We start from the raw sequence: 17978 nt of genomic DNA, 5'->3' as shown, positions 1-17978 counted from the left end.
TTCCAATTTGAACCATCCCTCTAGTCCATTTCGCCTTAGTTCCCCTCCTCCCTCCCCCCACTTGGTTTTTGAGATAGGATCTGGCTATTTGTGAATAACTGTGCTCATCTGAATGGAAATCTCTGCCTCCCAATACACTCTCTACTTATGTGGGAAAGGATAGCTTGAGAGTACTTGTTTCTTTTTAAAACTTATTTATTTACTGTTTTGTTTGTTAATTTATTCATTTATTTATTGGTGGTACTGAGGGAAGAGATTGTATCCATCAGTGTTTACTTATTTCGGATGACTAGATAGTTTGTATACTAGTGAGTTCTAGCTTCATCTAGCTCAGTGAAGGGTGGCTTCTCCCTCCACAGGAGCAGGGTGGCCATTTCGTGAGGAGTCACAGATGGGTCTTGAGCAGCAAGGTCACATATTTAACTACTGCCATGAGGATTTCAATGAGTTTCTTTCTTTTTGTTTTCTTCTCACTTTTTGCACCAGTGCTTAGTTCAAGCAACTAAGGCCTAGGAGCTGTCCCTATGCTTTTTTTCCCTCAAGGCTGGCACTCTAGCACTTGAGCCACACCTCCTCCACTTCTGGTTTTTGTTTTTGTTTTTGTTTGTTTTTGCTAGTCAATTGGAGACAAGAGTCTCATGGACTTTATTACCTGGAATTGGCTTCAAATAGTGATCCTTAGATCTCAGCCTTCTGAGCAGCTAAATTTATAGGTGTGAGCCACCTGTGCCCAGCTATATAAGTGGTTTTCTTTTCTTTTCCTTTTCTTTCTTTTTTTTTTTTTTTGTGTTGGTCATGGGGCTTGAACACTGGGTCTGAGCGCTGTCCCTCAGCAATTCAGCTCAAGGCAAGCGCTCTACCACTTGAGCTACCGCGCCACTTCCGGTTTTCTGGTGGTTTATTGGAGATAGGAGTCTCACGATCTTTCCTGCCCGGGCTAGCTTTGAACCAAGATTCTCAGATCTCAGCCTCCTGAGAAGCTAGGATTACAGGCGTGAGCCACCAGTGCCCTGCTCTTTTTTTTTTTTTAACTCAGCCATTGGATGAAATGAGAAGGAAGGACAACAAATATTTAGCAAGCACCAAATTTAAAGCATCATATCCACTATTCTATTAAAATGAGGGTCTATCCTTCTCAAAAAGCTTTTTTTTAAAATAAAGAAACCATGGATTTGGAATAAATAATCACTTGCTAATGGTGAATTAGTAATGAGTGAGAAAACTGGAAACCAAATTCCCAAGCCTCATCTTATGCCACATCCTTTCTAAATTTTGTGTATTTATTTTTGGTTGAGGCAGAGTCTGGCTAAATGTAATTCAGACTGGTATTGAATTTTCTATGTAGCCCAGGCGGATCTAAATAAAACTCAGCCTTCCTGCTTCAACCTCTCTAGTGCTGAGATTGAAGGCATCAACCACCATGCCTAATTCCATTTAGCTCTTTAGGAGAATGTTCATTTCCTTTCCCTATACACCTAAACCAAGAAAGAAAATCTGGGTATAGATAGGTTACCGGAGCTAAATTTTCTTTTATTCATTAGCTTTTCATTTTTGATGTTACTTTAGATATACTACAGAATAAAAACATTCATAGTATAGCATTTCATTGAAAATTCTGGAACATTTATAGAAAGTACCAGGTATGATTGAAAGTTTGAATGACTTACACAAAATGTCAACAGATCTATTTGTACATTTTTGTGAACTGTCAAAAAAGATCAAATATTAATTCATATACATGATATATGTATATATCTGACAGATATAGATCAGTTACTCTTGAAACTTTACAAAACAACATTATCTTTTTTTTTTTTGTCTGTCATGGGGCTTGAACTCTGGGCCTGGGTGCTGTCCCTCAGCTCTTCAGCTCAAGGCTAGCTCTCTACCACTTGAGCCACAGTGCCACTTCTGGTTTTCTGAGTGGTATATTGGAGATAAGAGTCTCATGGACATTCCTGCTGGGCTGGCTTTGAACCACAATCCTCAGATCTCAGCTTCCTGAGTAGCTAGGATTCTAGGCGTGAGCCACCAGCACCCGCTACAACATTATCTTTAGTTTGATCCAGAATGTTTTTATAATCATTCAATTTGTTAAAAAGTCAACATCTTATTAGCATGTATCTATAATTACCTTCTCAAATTGCATGTCAGCAAAAATATTGATCAGCATAGTGAAAAACCCAAAGATGTTCATAAAGTAGTCCCCATAGAGTAGATTAGAAACACTCCCATGTTCCAAGTAGGAAGAAAATGACCTTCAAAACATAGTAAAAACATTTTCAAAGGCTGGCTTCAATGAGTAAGCCACACTAGAGTATTTAGTTCTGACACTAAGCTGAGATTTGTCAGGACAGACTGTTGGACAAATGGGTGTCCACTGAGTGAAAAACAAATGCGCCTATGTGTATCTTATTTCTCAAACTGATCAGTTCATTAATGGGGTGTAGAAAGAATGTATTTTGAAGCTGATGAAGTCTTTTTGATTACATTGCCCTGACTTTTCAACTTAACCAATGAAGTTTTAAAAAGTTTCCGTGTTTAAACTGACCTTGTTTTTCCTTTCCAGTGGCTCCGCCCACAAGGTTAAGATATAACATGCTATCTCATGACAGCATACAGATTTCATGGAAGGCTCCTAGAGGGAAATTTGGTGGATATAAACTCCTTGTGACACCAACTTCAGGTAAAAAATCGACTGTGTTTTCTAGAGCATTAGCAGTTTTTTATACATAACTAATTAAAAATCTACGGTTGCTTTAGGATCATTCCAAAATTTTCTGTTTTATTTGGTATTTTGAGCTTGACATTTTACCCACCAATCCAAGAAGTATCATTCATCAAGGAGTGACTCCTGGGTTCACTGTGATTAATTCTCTTTCCGCCAACATTTCAGATGATCAAAAAGTCATACGATGTTTCAATATGGAATAAAGACTTTGGCTTAGTGGTGGTGTCCTTGTGTAGCATGCATGAGGCCCTGGGTTCAATTCCTCAGTGCCACATAAATGAAAAAAAATAATAAAACAATATTAAAAATATAATAATACAGCGGGACACTGATGGTTCATTCCTGTAGTACTAGCTACTCAGTGGGCTGGTGATTGTGGTCCAAAGCCAGCTAGAGGGCAGGAAAGTCCATGAGACTCTTATCCTCAATTAACTACAACAAAAAAAAGAAGGAACCAGAAATAGAGCTGTGGCTCAAGTGGTAGAGTGCTAGCCTTGAACAAAAGAAACTCAAGCGTTGAGTTCAAGTCCCAGGACCAAATAAAAATACATGTGGGTGTCAAATAGTTATGACTACTTGAATAAATTATACTAAAAAATTATAGTATAGCTAATAAACTTGATAGAAGGTGATTAAGTCATTTTATAACTATAAAGTCTAAGTAGACATTGATATAAATGATAAACTAAATCATGGTCATGAATATAAAATTTATATGCAGAAAATTTGAATTAAAATTCAATTGAGCCAGGTACTGGTGGCTCATGTCAGTAATCCTAGTTACTCAAGAAGCTGAGATTGTAGGACTGTGGCTCAAAACCAACCTACACAGAAAAGTCTAAGAGATTCCATTGCCACAATACTTAGCAATAAACTGGACTGGAGATATGGCTCAATTCCTAGTTCCATTTTCATGTGAAAATTATATATTATATATTATTTCCTCACTCTTCCTCTCTTCCTTTATCTACTCTTCTTCCTTTGATTTAGTATTCATTTTACTAAACTATAAGTTAGTTGTTCAAAAGAATTATACCATTCAAATTCTCCTCTGAAAATATCATACTGTAGTTAGTATGTTTGTGTATATATGCATATGATCCTTATATAAGGTTTTCTAAAAATCTTTTTTTAAGTGTGAAGTACATATTAAGAAGATTTCCTTGGTATACTTTATGATAGCTGAAATAAAGGAAATAAAGTTAAATCAGAAGTTTTGCATGACAGATCAGTATTTAACCAACAATATTTTCCAGAAGGCATTAAATATCAATTTAATTTGATGGTGAGGGAAGATTTTTTTTTTAATGAATCAAGCTAGCTGTTAAGTGGTTCCTGAGTGAGTGGTGGTCAGATTTAAGATAACAGAATTGCCCACGTCCCAAGGATGCTTTGAATGATTTTAGGGATTTAGAGGAAAAAAACCTTAGCATGGCTAGCTAATTACATTCGGCCACTTCCTGTCTCCCTTTACCTTATCATTATTATGTTTTTCTTTTGGCTGTACTGGTTCTGGGGCTTGAAGTCAAGGACCCAGAGGTCCTGATGTGAGTGAGCTTTTTTTTTGCTCAAGGCTAGCTCTCTACCATTGGAGCTACAGCTCCACTTCTGCTTTTTGGTGATTAATTGGAGATGAGAATCTCATGGACTTTCTGCCTGGGATTACAGGCACGACCCATCAGCCCTTGGCTTCATGCTTCACTTTCAAGTGTAATTGCTTTTCATGAAGCATGCTTCTGATATTGAGGTATCTTCTAGTCTTACATTATGATTTTCCTTAGGATTATAGAAGCAATAGTATGTTTTGTCAGACTTTTGTAAATGCCTTTTTACCTAATGTAGATATCAATTTGTTATCTAATAAAAACATAGCTGAAATGAGAATGGAAATTCTATTATTATTATTATTATTATTGGTGGTGGTGGTGGTGGTCGTGGGGCTTAAACTCTGGACCTGAGCGCTGTCCCTCAGCTCTTCAGGTCAAGGCTAGCACTCTACCACTTGAGCTACAGCACCACTTCCGGTTTTCCGGTATTTATTGGAGATAAGAGTTTCATGGACTTTCTTGCCTGGGCTGGCTTTGAACCTTGATCCTCAGATCTCAGCCTCCTGAGTAGCTAGGATTATAGGTGTGAGCCACTGGCACCCAGCTCTCTATTATTATAATTATATGCTGTACACTTGCATATCATTATGTGTACTTTGCTTTAAATATATTATTTTAAAAAATTATCTGTAAGTAGTTCGACAAAGGGGTTTCAATTCAGCATAACAATTTTGAGAACAATGCCCCTTGATTAGTGTCAGCTCTTCCTGTCTTTCTTGACCCCACCTATCCCTCCAAGACTTTATGTATTTTTGAGTGCATTTATTTAATTTTTGATGTCTAGTGAAACATTATGCTGCATAGTCTATATATATGTGTAACCAAAGTACATCTTAAAAACATCTTTTGTTTTTTTGAATCTTTATTGTTGATGATTACAATTTCTTAACACATATAGTTAATCTTATATATTGAAATTGACTTACCTTTCTGTTTTATTTCAGGGGGAAAAACCAATCAACTGAATCTCCAGAATACTGCAACTAAAGCAATTATTCAGGGTCTTATGCCTGAGCAGAATTACACTGTTCAACTCATTGCATACAATAAAGACAAAGAAAGCAAGCCAGCCCAAGGGCAGTTCAGAAGTATGTATTTACAGATGTTAAAGTTATATCCAGGGCTGTGTCCTAAGACTAGATTTGAGGCTGTGGTATAATATTCTAAGGGGTTACCTAATTGCTTTTTTAGATTTACAGAGATCTTGAAAGATCTTTCATCTAACCTTGTATGAATCACTCCAATATCTGCCTTTTCTTTTCCAGCATTGTTGTATTCCCATCCATTGTTTACGATTTAGCTTTTAATTATCTAATTAATGTTTTGCTGATCCTGGGGCTTGAACTCAGGGTCTGGGCACTGCCCTTGGGCTTCTCTGTACTCCAGCTTAGCATTCTACCACTTGAGCCACAGTGCCACTTATGGATTTATTTGGGGAATAGTTTATTGGAGATAAGAGTCTCAGGAATTTTCCTGCCCTGGCTGGCTTTGAACTGCAACTCTGAGATCTCAGCCTCCTAAGTTGCTAGGATTACAGGTGTGAGCTACCAGCACTGGCTAAGATTTAGCTTTTAAATGCCTTAACATTGTCTCCTCCATTGTGGTTAGACAGTTCTTCAATGTACCTCCAGAGCTTTCTCTTTGATTATATGATAAGGCAATAGTAGCTTTTTTTTTTTTTTTGGTGATAGTACTGGGGCTTGAACGCAGGGCTTGGGTGCTGTCCAATGAACCATCTAAAAACCAGAAGTGGAGCTGTGGCTCAAAGTGGTAGAGCACTAGTCTTGAGCAAAAAAGCCCAGGAACATTGCCCGGGCCCTGAGTTGAAGCCCCATGACTGACCAGAAACAATATTTTTTCCCCTTATTTTAGAAAATACCTTCTTTGATCTTGTCATAAAGTCAATCCAAAAGTCTGGGAGGTCATGGATCCTGGAGCTCTGTATACAATCATATTATATCTGGACTTTGTACACCTACCTTTTTCTTTCTTCCTCCCTCTGCTGAGTATACATAATGTTGGGAGACATGTTTTTTGATTTCAAAAAGAACAGAAACCAAGCAAAACTGCTAATTTGCTACCTCCTCTTCAATTTTTGAACAGAGACATTTGACAAATCTCCCTGTCTGCAGGACATACAGATGATATAAAAGTTATGATTGTGTGTGTGTGTGTGTGTGTGTGTGTGTGAGTGTGAGTGTGAGAGAGAGAGAGTATACTGGGGTTGGATTTCAGGGAGTTGAGATCTTCCCTTGGCTTTTTCTCAAGGCAGGTATTCTACCACTGGAACCATACCTTCACTTCTGGCTTTTTACTAGTTGATTGGAGATAAGAGTCTCTTGTATTTATCTGCCTAAGGTTGGCAAGTTGGCTTTGAACTTGGATTCTTAGAGTTCAGCCTGCTGAGCAGCTAGGATTATAGATATGAGCCCACTGTTACATTCTTTTGAGACTCACATTGTTCAGGAGCTCTAGAAAAAGGTTTTAGTTTATTTTCAGTATAAATAAGCCCTCTGTCTCCTTGTACTGGAGCTGCATGCCTCTTTGGCTTATGGAATGACTGAAAGAACTTCTCTTAAAGCCTCTGGGTAGCAGTAGGAGGAGAAAAAGACTATGATTCATTCACTTGAAGCTGAAGGTTTTGTGATTGTTTCAAACATTTTATTAACTAAGCAGCAAGAAGAAACACAGGAGACCCTAAAACGCTTCCTTAGTAACTACTTATTCAAAACACATTGAAAAGAAATCCATTTGTGTGTGGCTTGCTCAGCTCTGTGGGATAATGGCAGTGAAGCAAGCTAACTGGTTAACAGATAAATTATATGTAAGTACCTCTCATTTTAGCTAGGTTATTTTTGTTGGCAGGATAGAGGGATTTGTTCTCCTCAAATAGCAGTTTCTTAGAATAAAAATAAAATATTTTTGCATGACTTTCTTTCCATTTTCCATGTCAGCTTGCTCCCTGTAGGGTTGGAGCTAAAGCCTGATCTCTCTGCCTTGAGGTTCCCATAGCTGGATCCAAGAAAATGATGCTCAAGGCAAAGCCTTGAATGATTTGGATTCTTCATTAAGTAAAGCTTTTCTTCTGTTTTTTTTTTTTCTTTCTTTTTTGGTGCCATTCCTGGGGCTTGAAATTAGGCCTAGCTTCTGGGTGCTGTCCTTGAGTTTTTATGCTCAAGGCTAGTACTCTACCCCTTCAGCCGCAGTTCCACTTTGGGCTTTTGTTTTGTTTTGATTTTTTTTTTGTAGTTTATTGGAGAGAAAAGTCTCATGGACTTTCCTGCCAAGGCTGGCTTCAAATTGTGATCTTCAGATCTCAGCCTTCCAAGTAGCTAGGATCACAGGCTTGAGCCACTGGTGCCGGGATGCTTATTGGTTTTATGAAATATGCTTTACTCTCCTGCTTTCTCATTTCCTTGTGAATGATCATGCCAGTTATAGCAGTTATGAAAGATTAAATTTGTTTGACACATCTGCCCACAGTGAATACTTACACCAAAGCCTTTACTACTTTTCATTCCTTATGGCAAGATTGAAAATAAAAAGGAGCAATCTTCATATTTGAGGATGACTTAGTGCTCTAAGTCTATGCATACTTTCAGGGCTTGCAGGGATTTTTGCACAATCCAGTGAGTATTTTTTTTTCTTTTTTCTTTTTTTTTTTTTGGGTCCGGTTGTGGGGCCTGAACTCTGGGCCTGGGCGCTGTCCCTCAGCTCTTCAGCTAAAGGCTAGCGCTCTACCACTTGAGCCACAGCGCCACTTCTGGCCTTTTCTGCCTATGTGGTGCTGAGGAATCGAACCCAGGGCCTCAGACATGCAAGGCAAGCACTCTACCACTGAGCCACCTTCCCAGCCCATCAGTGAGTATTTTCTTATAGCTGCTCACTTACAATGTTGTGTTTCTTACTTTCTTTGCAGTTAAAGATTTAGAAAAAAGAAAAGATTCAACCAAGCCCCGAGTCAAGGTTGTTGACAGAGGAAATGGGAGTAAACCATCTTCACCAGAAGGTCAGATATTTTTTTGATGAGCTCATTTGGGAGTCGGTTTGTATAGTGCACAGACAATGCACATGTGCACACTTGTGGGTCCCATTAGCAGAGTAATACAATCTACTATGAAACTCACCCTGGGCTTGTTTCCACCCCTTCCATCCTTCCTCACACATAATAGCTGTCAACACTTGGGCCTGTGACCTCTCCGTCACTTTTCTATGAATGTTCAAGCGTACACATGCAGCCTGTCACGTTATGTTCCTTATTTTCTGTATTGTTTTTGCATTCTAAGATCTTCCCTTGTCATGATGTACAGGAGGATGGTAATTATACACATCCACGCTGTGTCTCCTGGAAAGCAAAGCACTTCTAAGCTCAGTCCTGTGATCTCACACCAATAGATATCCACATTTCTATGACTCGTTCTTTATGGTACCTGTGAAGAGTAAGATTTCCTTGCAGACTTCTTCAGGATAAATGGTGTAGCTACAAGAAAAAAATATTTCAAATGTTGCTTACTCTTGAGTAGTGTTAGGTTTGATTATTAGTACACCTCATTTTTCCTATTATCTTTACTTAATGATATATAAAAAGTTGTAAAAGATGCTTCCATTTAACGTATCAGTTCATGAGTTCAATGCATCTTGATCTTTGCCATCCTGTCCATCATTCTCCTCATCTCTTCCAACTCCACCCAACCCCTCAAATGATCTGCTCTCATTTTTTACATGACCAGATAGTTATCCGTGGAGTATATTATTAGTATTTATCAGTTGTCCCTTTATGGATGACTATAGGTGTTTTCTGATTCCCACTATCATAAACATGCTACATAAAGCATATTTTCAACTACAGAATTGTAGGTTAAAGGATTTATAGATTGCTAGATTTATAGCTAAATAGCAGACTGTGGATGCAGTGTTTCTTTCTTTCTTTCTTTTTTTGGGGGGGGGGTCTGGTCGTGGGGCCTGAACTCTGGGCCTGGGCACTGTCCCTCAGCTCTTCAGCTCAAGGCTAGCACTCTACCACTTGAGCCACAGCGCCACTTTCAGCTTTTTCTTATGTGGTACTGAGGAATCGAACCCAGGGCCTCGAGCATGCAAGGCAAGTGTTCTACCACTGAGCCACCTTCCCAGCCCTGCAGTGTTTATTTCTTTTTTTTTAATTTTAATTTTTAATTTTTGTGAACATACTGTACAGAGGGGTTACAATTACATGGGCAAGATAATGAGTACATTTCTTATCAAGCATTGCAGCCTCCTCCTTTGTTTACCCTTCATGCAGTGTTTATTTCTATCTATTTCCAACATGTGAAATCTTCAATGTTACCAAAATTCCCAATACACCTTATTAGTTTGACTTTCATTTTTCTGATGAGGAATGATCTAATCATTTATACATCTAGTAGTGATTTTTTTGTTCAGTTTTCTTTCATGTTGTCATTCTAAAAAATACTTTAAGAAGTCTTCTAAATATTTTGCATACAAAACCTTTTCTATCACACTGGTGGATACCTTTCCTTCTATGCATGTGGTAGAATATTCCTGGATTATACATCTCAAAGTCAAGTTTTTCAGTTGAGTATATTCATCTTTTTATTGTTACCTTGTAGTTTCTTTATGTTTTTATATCTAATACTTATTAATTGATTATATTTTTATTTCCTAGCCTCCCAAGATGTATGCTTATGTCATTCACTGTTAGTGTTTCTTCTTTTCTGTCATATGCATTTTAAAATCTGCAAGTTTCCAAAGGCTGCTTGAGCTGTATCACGTAGATTTTGATATATACCATTATTATTTTATAATTTCTGCCAGATTATCTTTTTTAATCCATGAGTTACTTAAAATATGTTTAGAATTTCTAAACATGTGACGATTTTAAAACGTATTTATATGCTGTCAATGTTTAACTTTTTATTGCATGTAATCAGAGAACATGGTGTAAAAGAATATTGTTTGAAATTTCTTAGGACACCTTAATACTTAAATGTGTTCAATTTAAAAAACATTCCACATGTTCTTAAGAAAAATATGTTTTAATCTCTACTAATGTTTACCCATTCTTACTATAACTGGTAATTTTCCTTTAAATACTTAGATACATATACAATGTTACATTTTCCGAATGAATTTTATTATGTGTTATTTGTAATTATCCTTGTTTACATTAGTAATTCAATATTTGCCTCAGATTATTTTCTGAATGATTCATATAGTTTTGCCATCTTTGTTCTGGTCTTTAACTTTCATTGTATTTGTTTCCTTGGGTTTAAATGAGTAATCTTTGTAAAAAACATTTAGTGGCCTTTTTTTTTTAAGTATTGGGGATTGGCCTTGGAGCCTTGAACATGCTAGTCAAACACTTTACCACTTACACTGTACCTATAGCCCTAGAGAGTGGCATCAAAATATTCCATCAATCTCTGTTTTATTTGGGGGCTTTTGTTGCTTATATTTGTTGAAGTTATTCATAATTTTGGAATTTCCATTTATTTGTGCTTTCTGCCACCTTGCAAGTTTCCTATCATCTTTTTTTTTCCTGTATGATTTACTTGTAATCAACAAAGTTTCTCTTTGTTTCACTCTCTACTGATATGTATAATTGTAATAAAAAATCTAACATGCTGGCTGGGCACTGGTGGCTCATACCAGTAATCCTGGCTACTCAGGAGGCTGAGACCTGAGGATCTCGGTTAGAAGCTGGCCTGAGCAGCAAAAGTCCCCATGAGACTCTTATCTCCAATTAACCACTCAAAAACAGGAAATGGCCCTGTGGCTCAAGTGGTATAGTGCTGGCCTTGAGTAGAAAAAGGCTCAGAGACAGCACCCAGGTCCTGGGGTGAATTCAAGTCCCATAAAGATCTAACTTAAAAAGCCTAAGCTTAATCAGTAACTTTACGATTTCTCACAATATAAAAATGTATACTGATTTTAGGGTGTCATGCTACTATCTGTCTATCACTATCTGTCAATCTATTTTATTATATATTATTTTATACTTTTGTCACTCAGTATTCAAGTCCACTCTTCTTTTATATGTATAACTTCTTTCAGAGAGAGTGGAAAACATGGCTTGCTCCCAGTACTGTAGAAGCCATCTACTTATATTTTCAATCAAAGGAATCAGTAGATTTGCTAATCTATAGACACAGCTGACAGACAAACTAATCCATTAATTAGTGTTCAATATTTGTGGTTTTTTAATCTGGAGCATATAAATCTAGATTTGAACAGTTATTACATTAATTTTTTCTCTCCTATTTGCTTGTTATGAATTTTTGAATGCTTAGGTTAATTTGTGAGGATGTAAAACCCTGAAATGGTCAAAAGTAAAATAAGGGATAATAAAAAGAAGTATTACTTCCTTTATAACTTTCTCTTAGCTTTACTTACCTAATACTTCATAATAGTTAGGAACCAACCTCTCAGCAGCATCTCTCCTCTTCTTTCCTCTCCTCTCCTCTCCTCTTCTCTCCTTTCTTCTCCTCTCCTCTTCCCTCCCTTTACCTTCCCTTCCCTGTTTAATTTCCCCTCTCTTTTGATAGTACTGGAGATCAAACTAACCTTGAATACCCAGGAAAGTGTTATTAGCGATACATCAGTCCACAAGTCATTAGTTTATGGTTTGTTTGTGTTTCTATCTGTAAAAGCAGAATTTGTTATATTTTTTTTATATGAGATTTTACAATTTGAAGTTTAGGTTAGCATATTTTGTCATTCAGTACTTAGAGACTGAGATGAAATCAATTGTCTATGTATTGATTTGCGGTTGGTTCAGCGTTCTTTTGTTTTTTGTTTTTAAGCCATAGTTTTATGTTCCTAAACTGTCTGAACTTCTCTATTCTTTCCCTGATGGCACCTTTTTCTTGCTCTTCCAAAACCTAGGATTGAGTCACATGAATTCAAAACAAAGATATGGTCAATGGGAAATTGAGGGATATTGGCATGTTCTCTGATAAATACTAAGGAAATCTAGAGAAGGAGCATGCATTCAGAGTCCATGTGCTTCCTTGAAGACATGTTCACAGAGGGATATTTCCACACCCACTGTCAGGCAGGTGCTATCTGTAGGTATTTATTGTAGTGATGAGGACCTGAATAAGGGAGGAAGGTATCTCAGGAGATTTTGGGGATAAAGGTGACTTCATTCACAAGGAGGGTTGAATGAGGAGGGTTGCATGAGGTTTGTGCAGAGACAGGACTTTGTGAGGTTACTGGATGTTTGAAAGAACTCAGTGTCTCAAGCTTAATGCTCTACCATTTGAGCCATGCCTTTAGTTATTTTGCTTTAATTATTTTCAAATAGGGTCCTCCTTCTGTTTGGATTTGCCTATCTATAGCCCTATTTGCTTGCATCTTCCTATTTATACTCCTCACCTAGCTGGGCTAACAAGTACATGCCACCAAGCCTAGCCTTTATAGGTTGAGATGAACTTCTTCCCAGACTGGCCTTGAACCATGCTGCTCCCAATCTCTACCTTCCAAGTAGCTAGGATTACAAGTGTAAGCCACTGCACCCAACTAGAAAATTATCTTGAGAATTAAGTTCTGAGTAATAGTGACAATTCAGGGAAGTATTGAGGATCCTAGGAAGCTGATTGGGGTAGGAGAGCGTTAGTGGAGGTTACTAGAGATAGACAATTCTTCCTTACTTTGAACGTTAATGAAAAATTTAATGTAATCCCTCTTCCAAGATGTAATAGGCCCATGATTCACATCAAAGTGTATTGCTCTTTGTTTTCCTTAAAACCTCTAACCTTCTAGTATAAGAGTCTTTATTGATAGTGTCTCAGAAACAGAAATATTTCACAAATTTTAGACTTTTAGTTTATATGTAGAGCTAAGAACAGTAGTAGAAGTTGCTATGCAGTTAGTTGCTTGCTTTTAATCTATTGTACATGTTTCTTCAATAATCCAAAAGTAGTTCTACAAAGAAAAATGGTATTTGCCTTTGAGCACAATATTGGCACATGTACACAAGTAGCGGTTTCTCCATTGTTTTCCAAACAGCCTTTTCTAGTTATTTTTGGAGTTTTACATAAGAATGCATAACAGGATTGAAAAAGATTATGAGACAGATAAGAGAAGTAGCATAGAGTTACTTTTTTCTTTCTTTTCCTCTTAATGATTATTTTTAGACTAAGGTTACTGGTCTTCATTATCATTATTTTTAGATCTCTTCAGAGTAAGAAGTAAGAGTCCTGGAACTCTCACTTTAGGGGAAAATTATGAGATGAGTTTGTTATTCCTTCCAGAAGTCAGCAAACTATAGTCCATGGGGCAAATCTAATTGTCTAGGATTTACTGGAATCCATCTATGCTCACCTATGGCAGAATTACCTATGGCTGGATTTCTGCAAGAGTAATTCCAACTGAGATCATATAGCCTGCAGAGACCTAAATATTTTCTCTCTTGTCCTTTTCAGAATAAGGCTGATGACTCTTGCCTTGGAATATTCAATACTTTTGAATATGTTGGAACAGAATCCTTTACTAAATTGAATAATTCTTTTTCCAAAGACAGCTGGTCTGATTTGCTGCTCCCAATAAGAATTACTTGGCATATACTCTCATTGATGTCCCTTCAAAAGTTTTCACTTCTTTTGCTGGGCACTGGAGGGTCACATCTAGAATCCTAGAATCAGGAGGCTGAGATCTGAGGATTGAAGCCAGCCCAGGGAAAGAAAGTCCATGAGATTCTTATTTCCAATGAACTACTCAGAAAAAGCCAGAAATGGAGCTGTGGCTCAAGTGGTAGAGTGCTAGTGTTGAGCAAAAGAAGCTCAAGGACAGTGCCCAGGCCCTGAGTGCATGCATGTGGAAGCGCGCACGCGCGCGTGCACACACACACACACTTCACTTCTTATACCCTCATATTTAAATTAAAAAAATCTGAAACACAGGAATTCCCAAGAATTAGTTGTGATAATCCAGTAATTATAGTCATATTAGAATGTATGGCTGCAAGCATGGAGTTTTATGCCTATAATCCCAGCATTTGGGAGGGTAACACAGGGAGATCATGAGTTTAAGGCTGTTCTGAGCAATATGTCTCAACAAATATATTAACAAAACAAATGTCTCAAACAAAACAAAAAACAAAATATCACCTCAATATTAGAATGCACATTTTATGTTTTTTTTTGTGTGTGTTAATATTGGTTCTTGCACTCAGGTCCATTGACTCTTGCTTAGCATTTTCACTCAAGGTTGGCACTCTACTACTTGAGCCACACACAGAAGTGGTTCCGGGTTTTTTGCTGGTAAGAGATAAGAGTCTCTTGGATTTGCCTGCCCTGGCTGACTTCAAACCTTGATCCTCAGATCTCAGCCTCTGGAGTAGCTGAGACTACAGGTGTGAAACACTGGTACCTGGTTTAGAAATTATATATGTTAATGCCCATCACAGGCCAACTTTTTAATGTTGATTTAGCAATGACTGCATAAGGAGGTTTGGTAATTAAGGAGGTTTGGTAATTAGTGCTGAGGGATGAGGTTGATACTGAACTGAAGAATTCTACCCTAATGGAACTTACATAGCCCAACAGAAATCACCTAAGTACCTGGTTACAAGTTAACCCAAGCAGAAAAGTTCATGAGACTCCATCTCAGTGGAAGAAGCTGGGCATGGGAGCATGACTTGAAATTCCACCCATGATATGGAAAATGCAGTAGTCTATCAGGCATGGCCCACGTTAGAAAAACAAAAAAAGGAAGAAAAAAAAGCCTGTCCAAGAAAATACCAGTTCATAAAAGCCCTGGAGGCTTATCTCAGCAGTAGAATGCCAGCCTAGCAAACATGAAGCCTTAGTTCTGTTTTTTAAAGAATTATAACATATTAAATACATACACCAGTGACATAGTAATTCATAACCATATTCAAATATTATGTACTGTACATAATTTTATTGATGTATTTAGTATACACCAGCATCACCATAAGCATATCAGGAACATATTGTACCATATGACAGTCCAGTGGCTATGATATCTCTAGGTTTTATGAATTTTTTCAACTGTGTTGTAATCACACAGTACCACTATTGCATGTGGTTAGTTGTTGACTGAAATGTCATTACAGTGCATTTCTGTGTTTCAACCATGGTTGGATCTATGACTCTCTCCCGGTATCTGCTGCTCTTTCTTGCTTCTCCATCCTTGAACTACTTTTCTTGATGATAGCTTTATTTCTAAGCAAGCTTAGCAATAAATTACCTGTGATAATAATGCAAGCTGCCAAGTAGTGCTCTCCAGGACAATCATACAGTACTGAGCAATTCTTTGTCATATGGGAGAAAGCCCTTTTAAAGTCTTTTTTTTTTTTTTTGTCGATTGTGGGGCTTGAACTCTGTGCCTGGGCGCTGTTCCTCAGCTCTTCAGCTCACGGTGAGCATTCTACCACTTGAGTCACAGCACCACTTCTAATTTTCTGGTGGTTTATTGGAGTTTCCTGCTTGGGCTGGCTTTGAACCATGATCCTCAGATCTCAGCCTCCTGAGTAGCTAGGATTATAGATTTGAGCCACCGGCACCTGACTCAAGTCATTTTTTAATTAATTAAAACAGCAGTACTTAACTGGGTACTGGTGGCTCATTCCTGTAATCCTAGCTACTCAAGAGGCTGAGATCTGAGGATAGTGGTTCAAAGCCAGCCTGGGCAGGAAAGTCTGTAAGACTCTTATTATCTCAGATAAATTACTCAGAAAAAAAATCTGGAAGTGATGCTGTAGCTCAAGTGGTAGGGCGCTAGCCTTGATCACAAAGAGGCTTAGGGACAGAGCTCAGACCCTGAGTTCAAGCCCCAGGACCAGCAATAAATAAATAAATAATTAAATAAAATAGCAGTATTGGGGTTTCAAAACGCAGAGCCTTGTAAGTAGTTGCTAGGCAAGCATTTTATTATGTAAGCCACACTGCTGCCTGTTTTGCAGATAAGAAGGTCACATTTTTTACTTGAAACAGCCTGGACCAAGATCCTCCTATAATGGCTTCCAGAAGAACTGTAATGACTGGCACACACCCCTATGCCCAGCTTATTGGTTGAGCTTATTTGCCTGAGCTGACCTCCAACTATGATCCTCTTGATCTCTGCCTCCCAAGTAGCTGGATTGCAAGGACAAACTAGGGAACCTTGACCTTATTTATCTAGTTTCTATAGTGCTGTGGGCCTAAACCATAGCCTCACTCATTCTAGATAAGCACTCCATCACTAGTGTTATTATTATTATTTTTTGTTGGTCATGGGGCCTGAACTCTGGGCCTGGGCGCTGTCCCTCAGCTCTTCAGCTCAAGGCTAGCGCTCTACCACTTGAGCCACAAGGCCGCTTCTGCCTTTTTCTGCTTATGTGGTGCTGAGGAATTGAACCCAGGGCCTCATGCAGGGAAGGTAAGCACTCTACCACTGAGCCACCTTCCTAGCCCCCCTCCCTAGTGTTATTTAAAAATTTTTAAAGGGGAATTTTTATTGGTTCATTGATTCATTGGTTCATTAATTCATTGGTTTATTGATTCATATTTCCATCCTTGACTCAACTTCTTAAAGCAAGGAAATACAATAACCAGATAGGTTACTCCACAGCTGCAGTGATTAGATTAGCTCAAACTGGAATACTAGTTCTGAGAATGGTATTGGTCAAATACACTTAAGCCAAATGTAGGAGTTATTGTATGTACTTTGTGATTCCTAGCTTATTTCTGAAATGTGAACTATTAAAATGAACTTCTGCCACCTCATGAAAGAATTGAAGAATTTCATGAAAGTGAAATTCCAACCATACAAAGTAGAATTTGATCACTCATTCAGAATTTGACCATACCTTTATAACAGCACTTTAGTTGCCCCTGGTTTCTGGAAAAATTAGATTTTCTTTGAAGAAACAATGATCTGTCATATGCATTCTCAATGAAAGTTCTATCATCCTTCCAAGAGCAAAAATTGTTTTTTGGAGCAAAGAATGAAAAATCTTATTTTTAAACATATAAAACATATATATGCATATAAATCCATCCATATATATATATAGATAGATATGAACAGACAAATAGTATTATCTACAGTATTAGAATTTCATGAGGTGGCTGTTAGGAGAAAAAGATTTCTTATAGGATGAAGATTTACAAAGTTAGAGAAACATGGATCTAATGCAACAGATGTAGAGTAGAAAGCCTATCATGTAACATTAGCCTCCTTTCCTCTCACTTTGGCCTGCAGGTGTTTTGTGGTGTTTTGTAGAAACACAGAACAACTACAGAGATGGTTGAGTCAGAAGGTGCTAGACAGGAAATATGTTTCATGGTTCTTAGAGTCTCTGTCACGTTTTTCTAGAGAAATCACAACACAAGTTGAAAGGATTTCCGGACTGAGGTGCAGGAGGGAACGTGGTGGCATTGTTATAGGAGATTTTCTCACTGTCCTTACTGCTGGATGCAGTGTGGCTTAGCAGATAACACCCAAGTGTTTTGGTCAAATAGACCTTGAAATGTAATCCTCCTCTGAATCTAGGTAGTCTTAGGTATGGTAAGTCACCAAATTTCTGTTTCCTCATTTGGAAAATGAGTGAGACAGCCATGCTGAGAAGATGAACTGCTGTCGTGCTGCAGCTCTAGTGCAGAGAGGTTCATAGGGGAAGTCACTTTCTAGACATT

At 37.8% G+C, this 17978-nt stretch overlaps 1 protein-coding gene across 2 annotated transcripts in view; it reads left to right on the top strand.

The window, feature by feature from the left end:
* The window catches only part of Col14a1 (collagen, type XIV, alpha 1), a 165507-nt gene that overhangs the window by 2936 nt on the left and 144593 nt on the right, over positions 1–17978 (top strand). For both annotated transcript variants that reach the window (XM_013032216.1, XM_013032215.1), the window contains exons 2-4: positions 2570–2686; positions 5283–5426; positions 8258–8347. In XM_013032216.1, the coding sequence (XP_012887670.1) occupies positions 2570–2686; positions 5283–5426; positions 8258–8347 (351 nt within the window). The remainder of the gene's footprint in view (positions 1–2569; positions 2687–5282; positions 5427–8257; positions 8348–17978) is intronic.

The sequence above is a fragment of the Dipodomys ordii genome, unplaced genomic scaffold (assembly GCF_000151885.1).
Source record: "Dipodomys ordii isolate 6190 unplaced genomic scaffold, Dord_2.0 Scaffold151, whole genome shotgun sequence".
NCBI lineage: Eukaryota > Metazoa > Chordata > Mammalia > Rodentia > Heteromyidae > Dipodomys > Dipodomys ordii.
Note: the sequence above shows the minus strand (reverse complement) of the source record. Positions and strands in the feature narration are given on the sequence as shown.